Source organism: Amblyomma americanum, chromosome 7 (genome assembly GCF_052857255.1).
Source record: "Amblyomma americanum isolate KBUSLIRL-KWMA chromosome 7, ASM5285725v1, whole genome shotgun sequence".
NCBI lineage: Eukaryota > Metazoa > Arthropoda > Arachnida > Ixodida > Ixodidae > Amblyomma > Amblyomma americanum.
The window spans coordinates 26730209-26748254 of NC_135503.1; the positions used below are offsets into that span (position 1 = coordinate 26730209).

The 18046-nt window shown below is 49.9% G+C and overlaps 1 protein-coding gene across 6 annotated transcripts in view; it reads right to left on the reverse strand.

Moving 5' to 3' along the window:
* LOC144098720 (uncharacterized) overlaps nt 1-18046 on the reverse strand; it is a 621279-nt gene that overhangs the window by 321204 nt on the left and 282029 nt on the right. The window contains exon 1 of one of the 6 annotated variants that reach the window (XM_077631553.1): nt 14884-14973. The exons of the other annotated variants lie outside the window; for them this stretch is intronic. Coding sequence (XP_077487679.1) covers nt 14884-14973 — 90 coding nt within the window. Of the gene's footprint in view, nt 1-14883; nt 14974-18046 lie in introns of those variants that run through there. 6 annotated transcript variants of the gene reach the window in all.

The window sequence follows — 18046 nt, forward strand, 5'->3', positions numbered from 1 at the left end:
CCCAAGACCCTATAGGAGCAGTGCATATGCCTTACAAAATTTCTTTAGAGGGTATATAGACTGCCTATAGACTCTATAGACAAACCATAGAGAAGTCTTTAGAAAACGCAAATCCTATAGAAGTCTAAGACATTGTATAGATTTATGGCCATAAACTTTTAATAGACTCTTGTCTACAGACAGTCTATGGACTATGATAGACATAGACAAAAAGAAATATCTATAGGAATGGGATAGAGTCTATAAGAAGTCTACAGACTGTCTATAGACAATTTTTATAAGAGATAAACGTTTCGTCTCTCTCTTGCCTTTTGTCCTCGTCCTATTAACGCAGTCTCAACTTTCCTTGTATCAGCAAAACCGCAAGGTCAGGCAGAGGCAAGCGAAAGCGACAATCTTGATGATGAGCGAAGCGGTTCCGTAGAAAGCGAAGCTTTCAATAATGACATTTAATAACCACCGAGAGAACGCGCCGAGTAAGCAGGAAATGCTAACCCATTACGTGCTTGCCACGTAGGCAATTAAACTATCGAGGACAGCCTCTCACAATTGCGTTCTCTGGTCTGCTTTAGCCTCACCACATACTGCTGAGCCTCGTCAGCTTCAACCAAATGCTCCCGTAAATTTGTACTAAATATTGTAATTACGAAGCTTTCCAAAACACTGTCGGGAATCGAAAGGCTTTTTGTGCGGAGGATACTAAAGACAGCTCGTTACACGCAGAATAACATCTCTATAGCATTTACCATGACAGCAAACGCACATCTTCTTGCAGATGGATCTCCCGAAACCAACGAACCCATCCATTTATGCGCTGACTGGTCGGCTTCGCACTTTCATTCAGCATGGTCGCCCTCCGGCTGTGCCGCAAGAGAGACCCACAGGAGATGAAGTCGTCGAGGAGACAGGCAGCAATTATCTCCATAGCTTGCCGCAATATTTCTGTGGGGACAAAGCCCTCACCGAAAATTAGCATTCTTTTTCACGTCAGCGGCTGTCTGGCGCAACGCGTCGCTTTCTTTGTCGAGGAAAGCAACCGCGGAGACAACAGCAATCAGCATTATGGCACTCGAGATGTTCTCACAAGGCACTGACCGCCGCGTATAATAGCTTCGGGGAGCAATGCTCCGGATAGCTTGCTGACGAGGCAAATTATTGGGCTAGACGAGTAATGACGACGCCGCCCACTGCACGTCGCTATACAAGGACTCGGTGGCAAACGCCGGTGTCGACGACTTTCTGGACTAATAAGGGCGGCAGGATTCTGTTCTGCGGATGGCTTCACAGGGCATTCTTGTTTGGCAACGCCCTCTCAGGATAAATCTCAGAAGCCTGACGGGAAGGAAGCCAGGTGTGTAATGAGCTCCACGTGGGCTGTTCGTTCGGGTTCATTCCGTCCTGTGAGTTGTGCATAAACTGGGCGCATTAATTCAGGAGAACGTCACCGCTAGATACTCCCCTGTAGGCTTTCTCAGGTCACATATTTCGAGCTCGAACTTTCGCGACAAACGTGTGAGTAAAAGCTAATAGCACTTCTGCAGTAGTGCCACATTTGCAAAGCGAACGTTTGAGAAACACGCCCACTCCCTCTCGAGTATCCCTGCTTGAAGAGTACTAACCCATTAACTCGATACGCAGATCTTCCTTCTGTAAAACACGCGGAAAAGGCCTGTGTGCAACCGTACTGGCTTTTATTAGCGTTCACCGGACCAGGCCGGAATAAAAGAGTTTACTTCTAACCTTTCAATGCGAAAGCACTGCTCCAGACGTACAAACACAAAGCAAGAATCTTGTCTAGTCTAGCGTGAAGCATCGGAGTAACTCGGCTAAGCTCGGGTTAGTTCGGAGGAGCGTAGCGCCAGCTGCAGCCAATGGGAGGTGGGCGTCGCGCCCGCTGCAGTCAACGAGAGGAGCGCGTCGCGCCAGCTGCAGCCAATGAGAGGAGGGCGTCGCGCCAGCTGCAGCCAATGGGAGGAGGGCGTCGCGCCAGCTGCAGCCAATGGGATGAGGGCGTCGCGCCAGCTGCCGTCTTGGGGAGAAAGGGTGTGACGATGAAGAGAGTGAAACGCGGTTTCGTGCCCATTCAGATGCCATAAAGAAGAGGCGAAGAATGAACACATGCTTTCGCACGCCCACTCGGTTTAATTACGTTAAAACCCTACCACTTTTTAATCGGACACAGTCTGTGTTCCGGCATTCCAGGAAAAATAGCGGTATAACAGGACGCACGTCTACCGCTTTGGCTGGGTTTGGCGCTGATGGAAGCTCTCGGAGTCGGGCTAAACGTGGAAAAAATACATTCGAAAAAGATAGAGCAAACTAGCCATTGCATATCTCAGTCGGTGGAGCACTGCAAGAATCATGGAGAGTTTGTAGTGTTGGGATACCATCGGCATAATGTGGTTGCCTTTTATTTTCCTGTCTAAAATGATTACGCCGCTAATCCTCTAATCTAATCAACACCGCATTAAAAAAAACCTTCCCTTGCACTTTCCTTGCTTTCGATGAGCGTTGGCTTGTCTCATATACAGTGTGCCGTGCAGTCCCAACAAAACTATCGACCAACCCGCGAAAATTCACAAGATGACGAAACCCTAAGACAAACGCTTCCCACTGCACAGGCACATACCTGCTGGACACGTACATTCTTTGCCTAAAGCAAACAGGCTAGAGGGTTTGCTTCTCAGTCGTATATTGATGCTATTATGCCAGCCCTCATACTCTGAATCTCGGTACGGCAAGGAGAACCCTTGTCCTCACCTTCCGAGAACTTTTTTTATCTATAGGGAATCTATAGGGAAGCCGTTAGGGCTCCACTATTCGAATGACAAGCAAACCATGCAGTCTGGTTACTTTTGGCAAAGGCTGTACGTCAGCGATACTTCAAAAGACTTCATTTTTTTTCTCCCAGCTCGAAAAATGGTCGAACAAACAAAACAGCACGCTCCAAGGTGAGGGCACGCGAAAGCTTCCGTATTCGCACCTTGCAGTCTTCAACAGCTGGCAGCTGCAGCTCCCTCCGTCGGAGCCCGCCTAATAGCCCGGTAACCTTCCTTCATTCTCCCCTCCAGACCGAACCCAGCCCGGGGCCGCATCTCCTCCTCCTCTCGCAGGCCTCGTCTCCGATCCAATCTGCGTGCCGGCCGAGACGCATCACGTATACGAGAGCGCAGGCCGCATGCATGCCGAGAGAGACGACGGGCAGCCGGGAGAACGCGTCCGCACGCACAATAAATACGGCGCGCTAATAGGAGAGCGGCGAAAAGCGGCTTTCGCGCGGAAAGAAAAGAAGAGGGAGATAGAGAGAGGGAGAGACAAAAAGAAAGAAGAAAACGAGGCGGCTGCTGCAGGCTGCTCGGTCAACGGCATTCCAGGCAGGAACGAAGGCGAACACGACCCGTTCGCCGCGCCGGCCGCGCGCGCGGTGAAGTCTCGCCGAGCGCTCAGGAATGCATGCATGCACCCAGCAGGCCAGCGGGAGCCGCTTTTACGCACGACCCCGCCGTATACACAGGGGACACCCGTGTTTACTGGCCGATGAAAGCTTGTTCCGTTGTTAACACAGCCGGCACCGGGACGCGAGGACGCGACGAGATAGTGCAGGGAATCGCCTTGCATTATGTACTGTGGATCGTGTGCATTACCTCCGCGTTGTGGAATGAAAAAGAGAGGGTTGGACACGGTGAGCATTAGTTAGGGGGAGTGGTTGGCAGGCAGGGTGGTACAGCTGACACAGGTATTACCGGCCTATAGCAGCAGAGACAATCCTCTTCTTTGTACAGCACGGCGACGACCGCTATCTGTACGAGACTCGGGAATGGTGTACCGCGTATACGAATCGCATATCATTGCAAGGCAGTGTGTGCGAAGGTCGTGTATAAACTTTGCGCCAGGATGGCGGATGGAAAATAACGGTTGCTGTACGAATACACCGCAATGAAGTGGTCGGATGAATATTGGCAGCAGTGTCTACCAACGAAACAAACCATATTTCGACGTGTGAATCGTCGAAAAACCCACGTTTAAATGCTTTTTCGCAAGCTACACTCTTCAAGTCGTGACGCAGCGATAAAGAAATATCTAAGCTCTTCAGGATAGTTTATTTTCCAGAATATACGAAGGCGCCAGTGAAGTCACCCATTTGCCGCCGTCAAGACTGAGGCTATATCTCGCGCATGCATCAAATATCGTGTCGCATATCGCGTCGCAGAACATTGTATCTCATCGTATCGCCCGTATAGAGTTCGTATCGAGTTGGCGTGTGTATAACGGAATTTTTTTTTAAAAGAAGGCACAGAACAGTATGCGTAAGCTGTCCAAAGTTCCCTTAAAGTGGATAGATGTTCGATCTCATCTCGAATCGACTTGCCAGAAGCGACTGCATGGACAAGGTCACAAAAGAGCACAATATCTGCAAAAGAAATAAAAAAAGTGTTTGCATTGTTAAGTAATACAAATAAAGTCTGTTTCATCGATCATTCGCTTTCTTGCACTACGACGAACGGTTAAAGCAATAATGAATCGAGGTCAACGACCCTCATACCGAGATGATGCATACTTTTATTGGAGAGACATGGGAGAGGCCTTTGCCCTGCAGTGGGTGTAGTCAGGCTGATGATAATGACCAAGGCACGTCGCCGGGAGATATGAGAAACAAAAACAATAACATATTCCTCGAAGGAAGGGCAAGTACTCGCACGGAAATTTAAAAAAAAGAAAGCAGGGAGAACTTTTCTCCAACCAATTAAAGCTCATTAAGTGCCGCAGCGCCATCAGTCAACGTTTTAAGAATCAAAGACAAAGGCTTTGCGCGTTAGCAGCGGAGAAAGTATGCACTTTCCTCAACATGGTCGCTATAACTCCTCCTACAGTCGTGCGCTTTTACAGAATGGAATAGGCTTGGACGGCTTTTTAATTCATTGTAACGCAGTAAGCACAGCGCGGGAAGAACGCAGGACGAAGACGAGACGGGACCAGCGCTAACTTTCAACACAGCGGATTTATTGCAGACCAGGAGCATATATACGCAACTGATGCAGCTGACGGAAAGGAGACGGCACTTTTGTTATGTTTTTTCATCTTTCTGTTGGCTACATCAGTTGCGTATATATGCTCTTGGTCTGCAATAAATCAGCCGTGTTGAAAGTTAGCGCTGGTCCCGTCTCGTCTTCGTCCTGCGTTCTTCCCGGGCTATGATTACTGCGTTTCTATAGAATGGTCCCGTCTTTACTGATCGCGCAGAGGGAGAACTCAGCTGCCGTGCCTCCTCTATCCCCTTGGCTCAGCGTCCACGGTGAAAATCTCAAGTTACTGAACAAAGTATACCTAAACGACAGGAGCCGAGTCAGCGTGGTCGAGTATTTAGCTCCGTTCAGCGTCGACGCGACACGCCGCAAATCTTGCGCGCCGTCGAATGAGGAAGTGTGGTCCGCTCGCGAGCCACTTCATCGGCGGCGGCCAGCGAGGCAAGCAAGCAGCGCGGCCCAGGCGTTGCCGGCGGCCGCTAGGGCCCCTTGCATGCCCGTCCCGGCCGTAACGTTATGCCGCGCTCACGATTCGCTTCCGGGCAACATTGGCTAACGACGCCCCACGAACCGGCTTCCCTCTGCCCGTGCAAGCAGCAGCACGGCGTGAGAGAACAGAACACAGCGCCGCACAGGAGAGCACGACGCCGTGTTCGATTCGCCCTGCCATTCCCCGCTGTTTCACCGTGTACGGTTCAGCACGAATGCAAAATTGGGTCGTTATTAGTACGTTTGCCTGTAGTAACTAATAGCCCAGTAAAGTAAAAACAAGAAAAAACTAACGTTTAGGATTCCACATAGAGCCTTTGTTCCCCAGAAAGCATTCAAGGATAAGGCGGCCTATGCAGCCTTGAGAATTTGTCGTTGTCACTTTGCGGGGTGAGGCTGGGTGTTGATGCAGCCTAATAAAGTAAAAACAAGAAAAGTAATCAGGACGAAGCAAAAAACAAGAAAAAACTAACGTTTAGGATTTCATATAAAACCTTTGTTCCCCAAGAAGCATTCAAGGATAAGGCGGCATATGCAGCCTTGACAATTTGTCGTTGCTACTTTGCGTAGATATGGGTGAGGCTGGGTGTTGATGCGGGATTATGGATTCAAGACAAAGGCGCGCTAATGCGTTTAGTTTCGTAGTCACTAGAGCGCATTTTTTCTCCGCTTTTATCGTAGCCCAACCCCTCAAAAGAAAACGAAAAAAAAAAAAAACGAAATATGACATGACTGCTTCCTTGGTTTGGCACCCTGCCCCGTCATTTCACCTCACCGACCCGAGCTATTTCGTAAGTTTTATCGTCACGAAAACCCAAGCTTCACGGCCGAAAAAGCCGAGTTATGTAAACAGGTGAGAAGCGTTGCGCTCTTTTTATTTCATCTTTGTTAAGAGCTGACGAAAAGAACCTGTCACGAAATGCACTTCGGGAAAGTGTGTTTGGTGGCGACAAGAAATATTGCTGCCTAAGCTTTTCGTAATGAAGCACATTAGATTTTAAAATTAAAGATGGTCATTTCGACGCTCACCTGTCGAAATTAGCTCAGTTGACATGGCTATACTGGTGCGACAGAATTCGCCCACCCACCCCCTCCCCATCCTACTTTACGCGGTACATAATTATTTGTCATCAATTGATAAGTTGTAACGCCAATTAAAAACGTCATCGCCAATTGATTGAAAAGGTCAGTATCGCGAGAAATTTCTGCGCTTAACGACTGAGGTTCATGAAAAGGCTTTTTTTACAACAGGTCGATATGGTCGGCATAGAAAGAGGAGGTCTACATTTTTTTTCTCTTTAATTCGAAATCACTCGAGTAATTAAGTCTACTGAAAGAATGAGGCTATGAGCAGCAATCAACAGAAACTAATAGCATTAGCTGATGAATGCATAGGTGCTCGTCATTTACTGCGACTATTACCGTTTGACCATAAGATAGCGAGCCATCTTCACAGAGGAAGATTCAATTAGCATACTTACTGAAAAATACAGCGAGCGACAAAGCGCTGCATAAGGCCATTCATAAGGCGCATGGGGCCACGTAAGAACTCTTTTTAGCTTCGGAAGAAAGAATAGACGCAATGGACTCCCGCTTCCCTGAGCCATTGCCCTTCAGTACGCGCGATGCCCTCCTGCCTTGTTGTTTACTGCAGGCAAAGTGTAGACGACCTATCGCTGTAAAAGATGCAGAATATCTTGATATGTGTCAAGTAGATTTGAAAACGATTCTTTTGTTATATGCGTCAGTAAAAGGTATGGTTATGGGAGATAGCCCAGGACCAAGCGCAACTACAGTCTTTCTTCCATTGCGCTCATTTTTTCTTTCATTTTTGTTCGCGGCAGGTGGAATCGAGTGACGGCTTGTTACGTCTACACTTATCGCAAGCCAAACCTGCTTGAGCCAAGCTCAGCTTTCTTTTGTTACCCACAACAACCACCTTTCGGCTGAGCGCAATGACATGGAATCGCCTGGTGGGCGCCGTCTCCAGCGGTGACAAAAGAAAAAACAAATCTCCGCGGCGGAACGACAAAGAACGAAAGAAAAAAAAAGAGAAACAAAATAAGCGCGACGGCTTCCTCGTTCTCCGCAAACGATCGAGCAGCCATCGGTCCTTTGTTCTGCGAGGAGATGCTGCCTCCATCGTCTCCTTCTCCGCTTCCGCGCCCTTCAACTCCCGAAACGAGAGAGTCGGCGTCGAAGGAGCCGGCCGGTGCATCGTCCTCCGGCGAACGAGGGAATGCCGCCTGTCTTCTCTGCCGGTTCATCTTCGGCCACGCAGCAGCAGTGGGCTGCCGCGTTCTGACAGGGAGAGGAGCCATTTATTCCACGAAGCGAAACACGCACCTCGCCGCTTTCTTTGACGTCGCCTCACCCATCAGGCAGAAACAAACTGGCAGATAGCAGAGAGTCAGGCACGCACTGGAAGGCGGGCAGGCGGCCGTGTGCCGGCCGGAGACCGGAGCGCTGAGGAAACGGAGCCGAGACCCATTGGAGGCTACTCGAACTTGGCCCGTCAACCTCGAGGAGCGGAATGGCATCCCTAGCCCGCTGACCCCTTCGCTTGTTCGACTCCCCCCCTTCCGCTCTTCCGTCTTCTGGACCCCCTCGCATGCCCCTCCTGCCTGACTCTGTCCATCTATCGGAAATGCGAAGTCGAGGAGAATGCAGCGAAGGGCGGAACTGGCCTTGTCGCTAGGAGGAGGGAAAGCCATTCTTTTTCGCTATGAACAGCGGCGGGCGGCCGCACGCGAGTTCGTTCTGGCTCATCTTGGGAAGCGCCTCGTTGGCCGCTTATACGGCGGCAAAACGTATCCGCTTCTCAGTCGCAGACCAGTCGCGTACCAGGCTGTCTAGGGAACGCGGGAGGGGGGGGGGGGGGGGGGCACTGGGACGAACGCTGGCCGTGTAACCTGTGCGCGCGGGTAACGCATCGGCGTGTCGAACGCTGACACAATCCCCGCCGCCATCGTTGAACCTCGAGAGGTACGAGAGCGAGTGGGAATTCCTTAGCTATTTTTTCTATCTCTTCACGGTAGGCATATAAACCGGTGGATGACCTGCGAGGGCTTGCTGGGCTCAAATATGATTTTCAACGTGCCGTTTCCAACCGGCAGTCTACACTCTAAACAAATGGAGTAAAAAGAGAGTAAAACTGCCCTCTAGCGCACACCCTTTTACAAAAGGGAGTGTGCGTTAGATGACATTTTACTCCCTTTTTTACCCCCATAAAGGCGTATTTGTGTTTAGAGTGTACAGATACCGCAGCACAGGCGAGTTTATAAAGACCAGGCTGTTAAAAGGGCTGTTGGCTCGTCTAGTAGGACCAGCCAGGGAAGTCTATAGGGCCAAAGAAAAGTGGGATACCCGTTTCAGTGGCCTGCAGAGCCTGAAATCGGCTTTTTCCTTTAAACGCCGTGTAGCGCAGCATCTTCGACGGAATGCTTTCAAGTGCCGAGCCCACCTGTTTCAAGGCACAGTCGGCGTTAAAAAATTCGGACGATACACCATCGGCCGATTAACATAATTTAAGGGTTACAAACAAGGCCCGCTGCACGGTGTCGTTCACAGAGGGCAATTGTTTAGGAAGACTGCTCGATGCAAATGCATATTCGTTCGCACGGCTAAGCACAATGTCAGGATTTTTTCCCGCCGAACTTGCCAACCAGTCTGAGCGTGGCACGGATGCGTGAACTAACGTTCGCTCTGAATACACACTCGCTAATATAACGAAGCTCAATAAGGTAATGCGTACTTCACATTTCCCCGGAGAATGCAGAAAGCAAGCGGGAAAAAATTGCGGTTATGGCAGTGGAACTGTCGTAACATCAACTGCAAAAAAGCTCACTGAAATTCTTCATACAAAACGCTATAATAACTCCGGACGTGATCTGTCTACAAGAAACAGGCACACAGCCTACCCTTACGGGATATTACACGGTTATAAATGACGCATCTCCTAGGGTCGCCACGTTGGTCTCAAAGACGATCACGGCTGAGCAGCACACTATGCACTATCCCAATCTACATCACGTCCTGGTTGAGATCATCCCTCGAAAACGTTGCAGGCCAAGCACTTTTATACTAAATCTGTACAGCCCACCTCGCAACACAAGAGAAGACTTCAGACCAATTATACATGAAACTATTCATATAGCAGGCTCAAAAATTGCGGCAGCTGTAAGGGAAATGGGGACGTAAATTTTTGAGTGTTGTTATCTCACTTGCTTCCTCGAGCGAATGAAATGCCAGGTACGACCACTTTCACCACAAACCTATGAGGCCCATTGCAAGCCATGGGTTTTAGTTTAATCCAATGCATCAGACAGGCAAGGCACTCTGGCACTGCGATCGAGTTTCACGGCCTAGGAAGATGCGAGGCCAAATAAATGCAGTGCAAATCTTGGAAGAACCGCAGGGCAATCAGGGCGATCCGTGAAACCGAGGTCACCGACATTGCGGTCGCACCTATTAACCCGGCCACGTCCAACGCATTCGTACGGCACCGCGTACCACGAATACCATAAGACAAAACAAAAATAAAGAAAGAAAGATGAAGCCCCCAAAGTTCATAATCGGCTTCTGCTGCTTCCGCCTCGCTCGTGTCTCTCAATAGCGCGCCTCCTCGTCCTCAAAGAGGTGACACTCCACATTCCTCCAGCGTGCGAGGTGTCGAGCAGCGCCGAAATGACACCCGACCTCGAGAAGTGCGGCCCGACTCCAGCTGTCCTTCGCGCGGCGGCCCCTTCGCACTATGTCAATCCAATTTCAAGGTCCGTGGGACTGCGAAGCCACTCGCACGCACGCACACCCACGGGGCACGGAGCGAGCTAGCAAGAAGAGGGGCCGCGCATCCTGACGAACGGGACGCAAGAAAAAGAGTATGTCACGGCTGGGCGGCGGACGCGGGAAGCGTCAAGGGACCTCGGCGGTGGCGGTCTGGCCAGGTACGACGCGGAAATCGTGAGCGCGCGAAAGGACGGGGAAAGAGTAGAAAAAGAAGAAGAAGAAAGAAAAAACAGCGACACCGGTGGAGAGAACTGCCGAATGCTCTCGAATAGTGCGAGCCGCCGGTGCGGTAAAGAAATAGACGGAATATAAGAGAGAGAGAGAGAGAGAGAGAGAGAGAGATAAGAAGAAAGAGAGCGAACGAAGCATAGGAGGTCTCAGTGTTGGAGAGTGGAAGGGCATAGACGTAAACAGTAACGAGAAACAATCGGACCCGGAGAAAGAGGAGAGACTGGAGGAAGAATACGGGACGACCTCCGGCGGTGAGACCGCTATTCGAGCGACGCGCCGGACTGAACAACGAACGGACCGACAAACGTTCACGCTCAAATGAACCAAGAACACCGCGAAGGCGGCGGGGAAGGGAGAAAGAGAAGGGGGGGGGGGGGGGTGAAAAGAGGGAGGGAGGGAGGCAAAAGCGGAAGCGGAGGCTAGGATGCAATAAAATAAGAGAGAAAAAAAAGGAGCAAAGCAAAGAAACGCGGAGGAGAGGTCGAGTCAGGAGGAGGAGTTGGGAGCTATTAAGCACGGGCATTAGCCGTGCCTGCCCTGAACTGAAACACGGAAAGTTGTCGCCGCTGGGGTAATGTCACCGCCGGGGCCTCTCTCGCTAAAGCGGCGGGAGGGACGAAGTGGTCGCAAACGAAGTGGATGACGTAGACGGCAGCGCGAGGAAGTATATGAAGGACGCCGGACCTATAGACGGGTCGAGAGAGCCCCGAAAACGATGTCGCTAAGTCCCGTCGTCGTTTATGGGGGTTCTCGGCGAGGTGACGCCTCTCAGTAGTTTTTGTTTTTATTACTGCCGTTCGCCCTTGTTTTTGTCTTCTTGCTTTTGTGGCGAAGATATTCAGGGAAGAGGCCCGGAGCGGACTTGCCATAATGTGGTATGAGCGGGGACACCGGAAGCTAATGCGGTAGTAGTAGTAGTGTATATATGGCGCCGCCTGGTGCTCTCAGAGGACCATTCCGATGGACCACATTCTAAAACTGGCGCCTATATTGATTTATCCCCTGGGACCAATTGCGAGTGGTCTTAGAGAAAGCAGCTGTTGATATTACGCGCATCTCAGCTCTGTTCCATGCGAAGTCAGCCATGCAACCGATCCAAGCGACTGCGCTTGGTATTGCGTGACTATTTTAGTGGCCTCCAGAAGAAGAAATATGAGGATAAAAACGGCTTGGAAGCAAAATCCATGTTTTGCGAGATAAACAACAATAACAACAACAAAAGCCAGGACACGCGAATATGCATTCATGCGAAATAAAAATGGAGAAATGATGTGAACAGCGGTGCTTAAACGTCATAATTAAAACAAGCCATTTCATATGCCGCGCACATTGTGTAAAGGGCCTAAGAAGTTAAAAAAAACAACAAAACAAGCAGAGCACAATGCACGATAAATTGAAGTTTAAAACACTTTCACTCGGACATCCGCAAGCTCCTCAGCTTAAGCTCTGTGCAGCGGTTTAGGCAAGCAGAAGAACGGGTTGAGAGAATTTCTTGAGGTGTTTCTACTGCGGTTAAGAGTGTTCGGCCATTCATTATATTTTTGCATAATTAACCAGAATAAGCGCCGGCGTACGCTGTAGTTCAATAATTGTTCATCTGCTCAGAATGTGCTCATATCTTCTTTAGTGTTCGTTGTACACCTGGAGCAGTGCATTGTGGTCCAAACGTTCTTTAATCGGGAGAAACTCGCAAAGCCGATTGATGAATTATTGCAAAGAAAAACAATTGAACCCTTTTAGTCGTGCGGTGTGTTTCTAATCACAGTAACTCGAGTAGAGTTGTATTTAATGCACGCTGTATTTAATTATAGAAGGCTTTAGGGGAGGAAACTGTTCACGATGTAACCAAAACCAGGCATACACAAACCAGACATTATTTTTATGATTTCTAAATTAATTCTCTCTTGTAGCATGATCTTTCTTCCTAAAATCACTGACAACTGACGAAAAAAATATATGTTCAGCACAGTCAATATTCCTTTTTCCTCTTATTCGATATGAGCTTGAAAGAGCAAACGAGGAATAACGAAGGAATTTTTTTCTTCATTCTATTTTCAGGAGTCAGATCCTCGCATGCAAGAAACGCGGCTGGCATCGTAGATGGACAAGGAAACGGGAATCGATTATCAGACGTCAATCAAGCACTCGCCGAGCCATACCGGGAAATCGCCCTCTCAGAAACGGCGCACTTTGAATTTGCCGCCAACAGAGGTTCTCTCTTTTGCGTAGCTCCATCGCCCTGTCAGCTGTATGGGACCGTGCATGGATCCAGAAATACGTAGTAGACGTGTGTCATCGTAACTGTTTTGACTCCCTCCTTTTCATGTTGTTGTTTTCTTACCCAGAGTTAAAGGCAGGCGGCGCGAACGCAGGGAACGTTCGCGCTGCCGTAAAGCGGTGCCAGTGTACCAGTCGCCTCTTCGACCACATCTTTTCTGCGCACGTTTTTGCACAGACGTGACCCTAAGAAAACTCCGAAACACGCTTCATTGGCAGCGGAGTTTATTTATGCCTAATGTTTTCCATGCGGAAATTACAGGAGCAGGTCTGGAGGAGCAGGGCCAAAACCGACATCTTTGGCCAGTCACGCGCAATGTCCTGCATTATTGTTGTTATTTTTTTTTACTATTTCCCCGCAGACGGGCTTCCCTACGCTGAAGCGCGAGGAAACACTGGCATTTTGGTCTCAGTGAGCCAGACTGAGTTCCCCTGGACATACAAGAGCCGCAAACGATGGAGAACGAAAGGAAATAAAAATAAACAGAAAGTTTGTCCGGCAAGAGGGCATTTTAAGGGGCCTTCAAGTGAGCAACTGGCAGCAGAATTTTGTACAGAACTAACCGGCCACCACGTCCACAGCCCATTACATTAATGGGAGGTGGTAAAAAAGCCCCTGCAGTACAGAGGCTCGCAATGAGCAGTAATGATAGCTAAGGTGTGCAGGATGTGCTATAAAATGTGATACTTTGCCGTCCAGCTGTTTGCAGTGCCGCATCTTTGACGAATAGTTTGACAGCGACGCACAGTCGGGGAAAGTCGCGCGTGAAGCTTGTACATGTGCCTGCCTTCTGCCATTGTCCCTGCTTGAATGTCAACGCATATCCGCGTCAAATCAAAAGAAAGCTCTCATCAATATCACGAATATTGCAGTGGAGCAATGGGTCCTGGTACACAAAGCCGCGATTGCATTAGAACGACTTGTGATTATTGAGGTGCGTGGCACCTGACACGTCACAAGCGACGACAACCAATCACAAGACGTTCTCATACGTACTTCAACCGTTGTGCATCCTTGTGTGCAACTCAAAGAGTCAACCAGAAAAATTTGGTGAATGCATTACGTCGTCTTCGAGGTCTCATCGCAGACGATGTCTCCCATCCATACAGCTTCTGTATGGATGGCATAGTGGCATGGCATAGTGGACTGTTAATTCGCGCGCCGTTGGCAACATTTTCTCCAATCATAGACTAGACAAACAAAAAAGCACGACGAGCTGCATAGATGAGATACCGCAGAAGGTTGCGGCATTCAACCCTTTATCCGTACCTGTCAGTTTATATCAGCCAAGTTGTACTTACGTATGATTGAGGACGCCGCTTCCCTTAAAAAGCAGCTTGTTCCCATCATCAGTATAGGCTACGAGAAGCAGCTCTTAGTGTTATTAAAGTTATCCTGAGCTGCACTGAAACATTGATAATAAATGTTTTTCTTTCAAACAGCGTTGGTCCAGCACGAGCACAAGGGAAGTTTTTATAATCGCAGCACAAGAAACAGTGAATCCGGATAAGAAAGCTAAAAAAATGCCATCGAACTCACCCTGTATGCGCGCCGGAAACGGAAATTCACCCAATAATTCCTGTAGCGCATACCATTCTATATTACGGATAATTATTTACAAAGAGCCCTACGCTTCTTTCAGCACCCCCCCCCCCCCCTTTTCCGGTAAAAAAAAGCATCATCATTTAACATTTTCTTCCTGTTCAGATCTTATAGCAGAGCAGTACTGACGCCAACCAATAAATTATTTTCAACGCAATGTTTCGGGACCAACTCGGCACCTTCTTCAGGGGTGACTGAAATGCGAGCTAGCAGCAGCAGGGAGCGGCCGAGTTGGTCCCCAGACGTTGGGTTGAAAATAAAGTATTGGTTGGTGTCAATATTTCTCAACTTCTGTTTCAAAAACCCAACCAGGCGGACTTCCATCGAAGATGTTCTCGCTCGAATGTTTACCCCCTTTTATCAGCTTTATTCTTTCTCTTTTTTTCGGCTTTCACACTCTACTATAATTTTTTTTTATCTCTGTTACACCCAGATAGCAGACGCTCGTGCAATGGCGGCCAGTGCTCTCACCTTAGTCTCTGAGGCGTTCCGAATCTTCGGTAGGGTTGCTGTAGCTCCTGCGTTCAAGCTTTCCTGCCGCGCCATGTCTAAGATCCCCATGGACGTATGCGACGAAAAAAGCGGTTGCCTGGAAGCGAGAAGAATCGGGTGCCTCGGCATAGACGACGATGTCATTTCAAGACCCCACAACAAACGTCGAGGGTTTCCAAGGCTTCCCTCTTCGAAATGGCTCCGTTGTCACATGCGCGGTTTCAGCCTCGAGTCAAAGCGAAACCAGCCTCTGTCGTCCATCGAACGGTGTTGACGGGAAGGCTCCAGAACGCAGTCCGAGCGTGGATGAGGTTGGAGGAGGGACAGATAGTACGGGACACCGTATCTGGCGCAGTTTTCTGGGACCCGTTGGCTCCAGAGCGACTGCTTTCAAAAGTGCGTCCCGTTGTCAGCAGTGAGAATTCTTGAAGGTCGGCTAATTGCACGGCGGACAGTTTCAATGCTGCGATATTCAGACACACAGGTGCATATGCCAACGGTTTGCAAGTTGAAGGCGCCGACCTGTTACGTAGCTAGGTCATGACCCTCCTGAAGACTCTCTGTTGATTGTCAAAGCACACTTTGCGCGCAATTTGCGCGCAAATATCTCCACAGTCTCACCAGTGTCCGAATCCTGATTCGGTAACCTGCTCAGATTTCCGTCTTGGGCATGATTCTGTTTGGAAGCAGGCTTTGATAATAACACGTCGCTGGAAGGCGCCACTGGCGATGAACACCCGCTCCACAACGTTAGTGACCGCACAACAACGGAAACAAGCTCAGAGATGCGGTCAGTTCGCCGCAAGGTTCAAAGCGCAGTTGCCGGCTCGGGGACGAAGAAGACTGGCAGTCTTACGCAGACGTTAGTTCTTCCGCAGCTGGTTGCAGACGATTAAAGGAACACAAGAGCAGGTTAAGGTGACCACAGTGAACAGCAAAGGAAAGGAAGAGAACGAAATACACAGTACTCGCGCACTCCTCACTTCAGCTTCTCATCACAGCATGAGCGGGAGGGAGCAGCCGGCGCAGTCGGAGCAAACGAGACAACGGCGAGCAGGAGACAAGCGGAGCGAGGCGAAATGACGAGGCGCCTCTCGGACGCAAGATGCTGCCGGCGAGCCCACGTGGGCTTTGTCGGCCAGCGGCGGGAGCAGCAACTACAGTCCGGTTACCACGAGGAGTCGAGTCCTCCAACACGCCGCCCGACTTTATTCCGTGCTGTCGACGCGGCGAGTGGCGCTGCACCGGCGTCGGCAAACGGCGGAGGCAGTCCGGCTCTTCCGTCGGCCCGGCGAGAAGATCAAGAAGCCTCTCCGGCGGCGAGGGGATTCCGCGCGCCGCTTCTTCCCCGGAGCTTCGGCCGACACAGCGGCAGCACTTCCTCAAACAGAGTCCTCACGTGGCCGTGGATGGCCCCGCTGGCTGTGGCGGCGGCGGCGGTCTTCCGAAACAAACAGAATCAGTGGCGAATCTCGGAAGCAGGAGGAGGAGGGCAAGAGAGCGCCGGCCGTTGGAGTGCTCGGTGGAGGGAGGGGGGGGGGGGGGGGGGACCGTCCTTTCCCTACCTGCCTAACCCACCTGTGCTCGCGTGCCGGCGGTAGCGGGAGGCTATAAGCCGTGGCGGCAGCAGCAGCACCATCATCGTGATCAAAAAGAAAGCCAGTGGTAGCCCGACATTCCACCGTTCTTGTCCGTCCCTGCCGCCGCCGCCCTTGCCATCTTCTCCTTCCTTCATCTTAGGTGTATGCTTCGCCACTGCAGCACCTTCCACCTCCACTCTCTTTCGCTTCCCTCTTCTCTCTTTCGCTCTCCATGTTCATGACTTGGCGCCAGAGCTTTCTTCCTGGGCGCCCCTTCTTGCACTGCTTGTATACACACTTCTTTCTTTCTTTCTTTCTTTCTTTCTTTCTTTCTTTCTTTCTTTCTTTCTTTCTTTCTTTCTTTCTTTCTTTCTTCACTACCAACCGCATACCCTTCGGTTCATCCGCGGATCTTTTCATGCGCCTCCCTCGCTCACTCTCCCCACGGTAATCCGCACCGGGGCGCCCGCTACCCGGTGCCTTGTTCACTAATTTCATCTTCGTGAGGCGTTGGGATGGAGGCGGATGCGGAGGAGAGCGCGCGCGCGTGCTTTTCTGTGGCGGCTGGCTGCGTGCGACGAGGGTTAGACAAAAGGCCAGTTGCAGCTGTCCGCGCCTCGCACGGTGCAATTACGCAGCGTCAACGGTAGACCACACGCGTCGAGTAAGGGAGAGAGAGAAGAGGAAGAAATTGGCGGAAGTGAGGACGAGGCAACGATTTGCATAAACGAATGCGGTTAGCGAACGGGAGTTGGGTGCCTAATGAGTAAATGTGTTTTTCGTGCGAGCCCTTTCCAGCGGCCTTTCGAGGATCTGGTTGACAATGAAGCCTGTTCGCATGGGGAGAATTGAACATTGCAAATCTAGAGTAATATAGGACTATTTGCATTGCGGTCCACGGATGAAACTAAACTGGGTGATCACTTTTGTTCAGGTGTGTGTTATGTGGAACTGTATAAATGCAAGGCGCAGTTATTACGCAAATCAGCTATCATTCCGGAGACTCAATGAAAATGCGGCCGCTCATCTGCGACATGAACATCTTCTTAATTTCAAATTTGTTTTCGACCTGATCGAGAAGAAACAATTCAAGCCAAAACTTGGCGCTTGCAAAATTCAGCATGGGCTAAAGAAGGTCACATAATGCTGGCCACATATAAATTAATTCAACGAGTCTGTCATTTCTCCGTGTTCTCCACGTTTTACATAGCGCACTGCACACTCCGCCACCGTTGAACTGTCGCCAGAAGGAAAAGCGAGGAAGAAATGCACAGTTTTTCTTCTTGGCCTAATGGTTGGGCTGAAATGGGCGTTCGATGGCGCTATACCTTGCCAGTCTACCTATGTAGTAAAAAAAAAAAAAACATAAGACGGATATAGAGCTGCCAACCAATGGTCCATTAGTTGTCGGAGTGGTTGCCAAGAGAATTAAAAGGCAGCAGCAAGATCAACTAAGATGATAATGATAACCGTGGTGGTATATAGGTTGTGGCGACGGTAGTGATGGTATCAAATAGATTTCTTACTGACAACCCAATCGGCGCCGTAAAAAATGCTGTAGT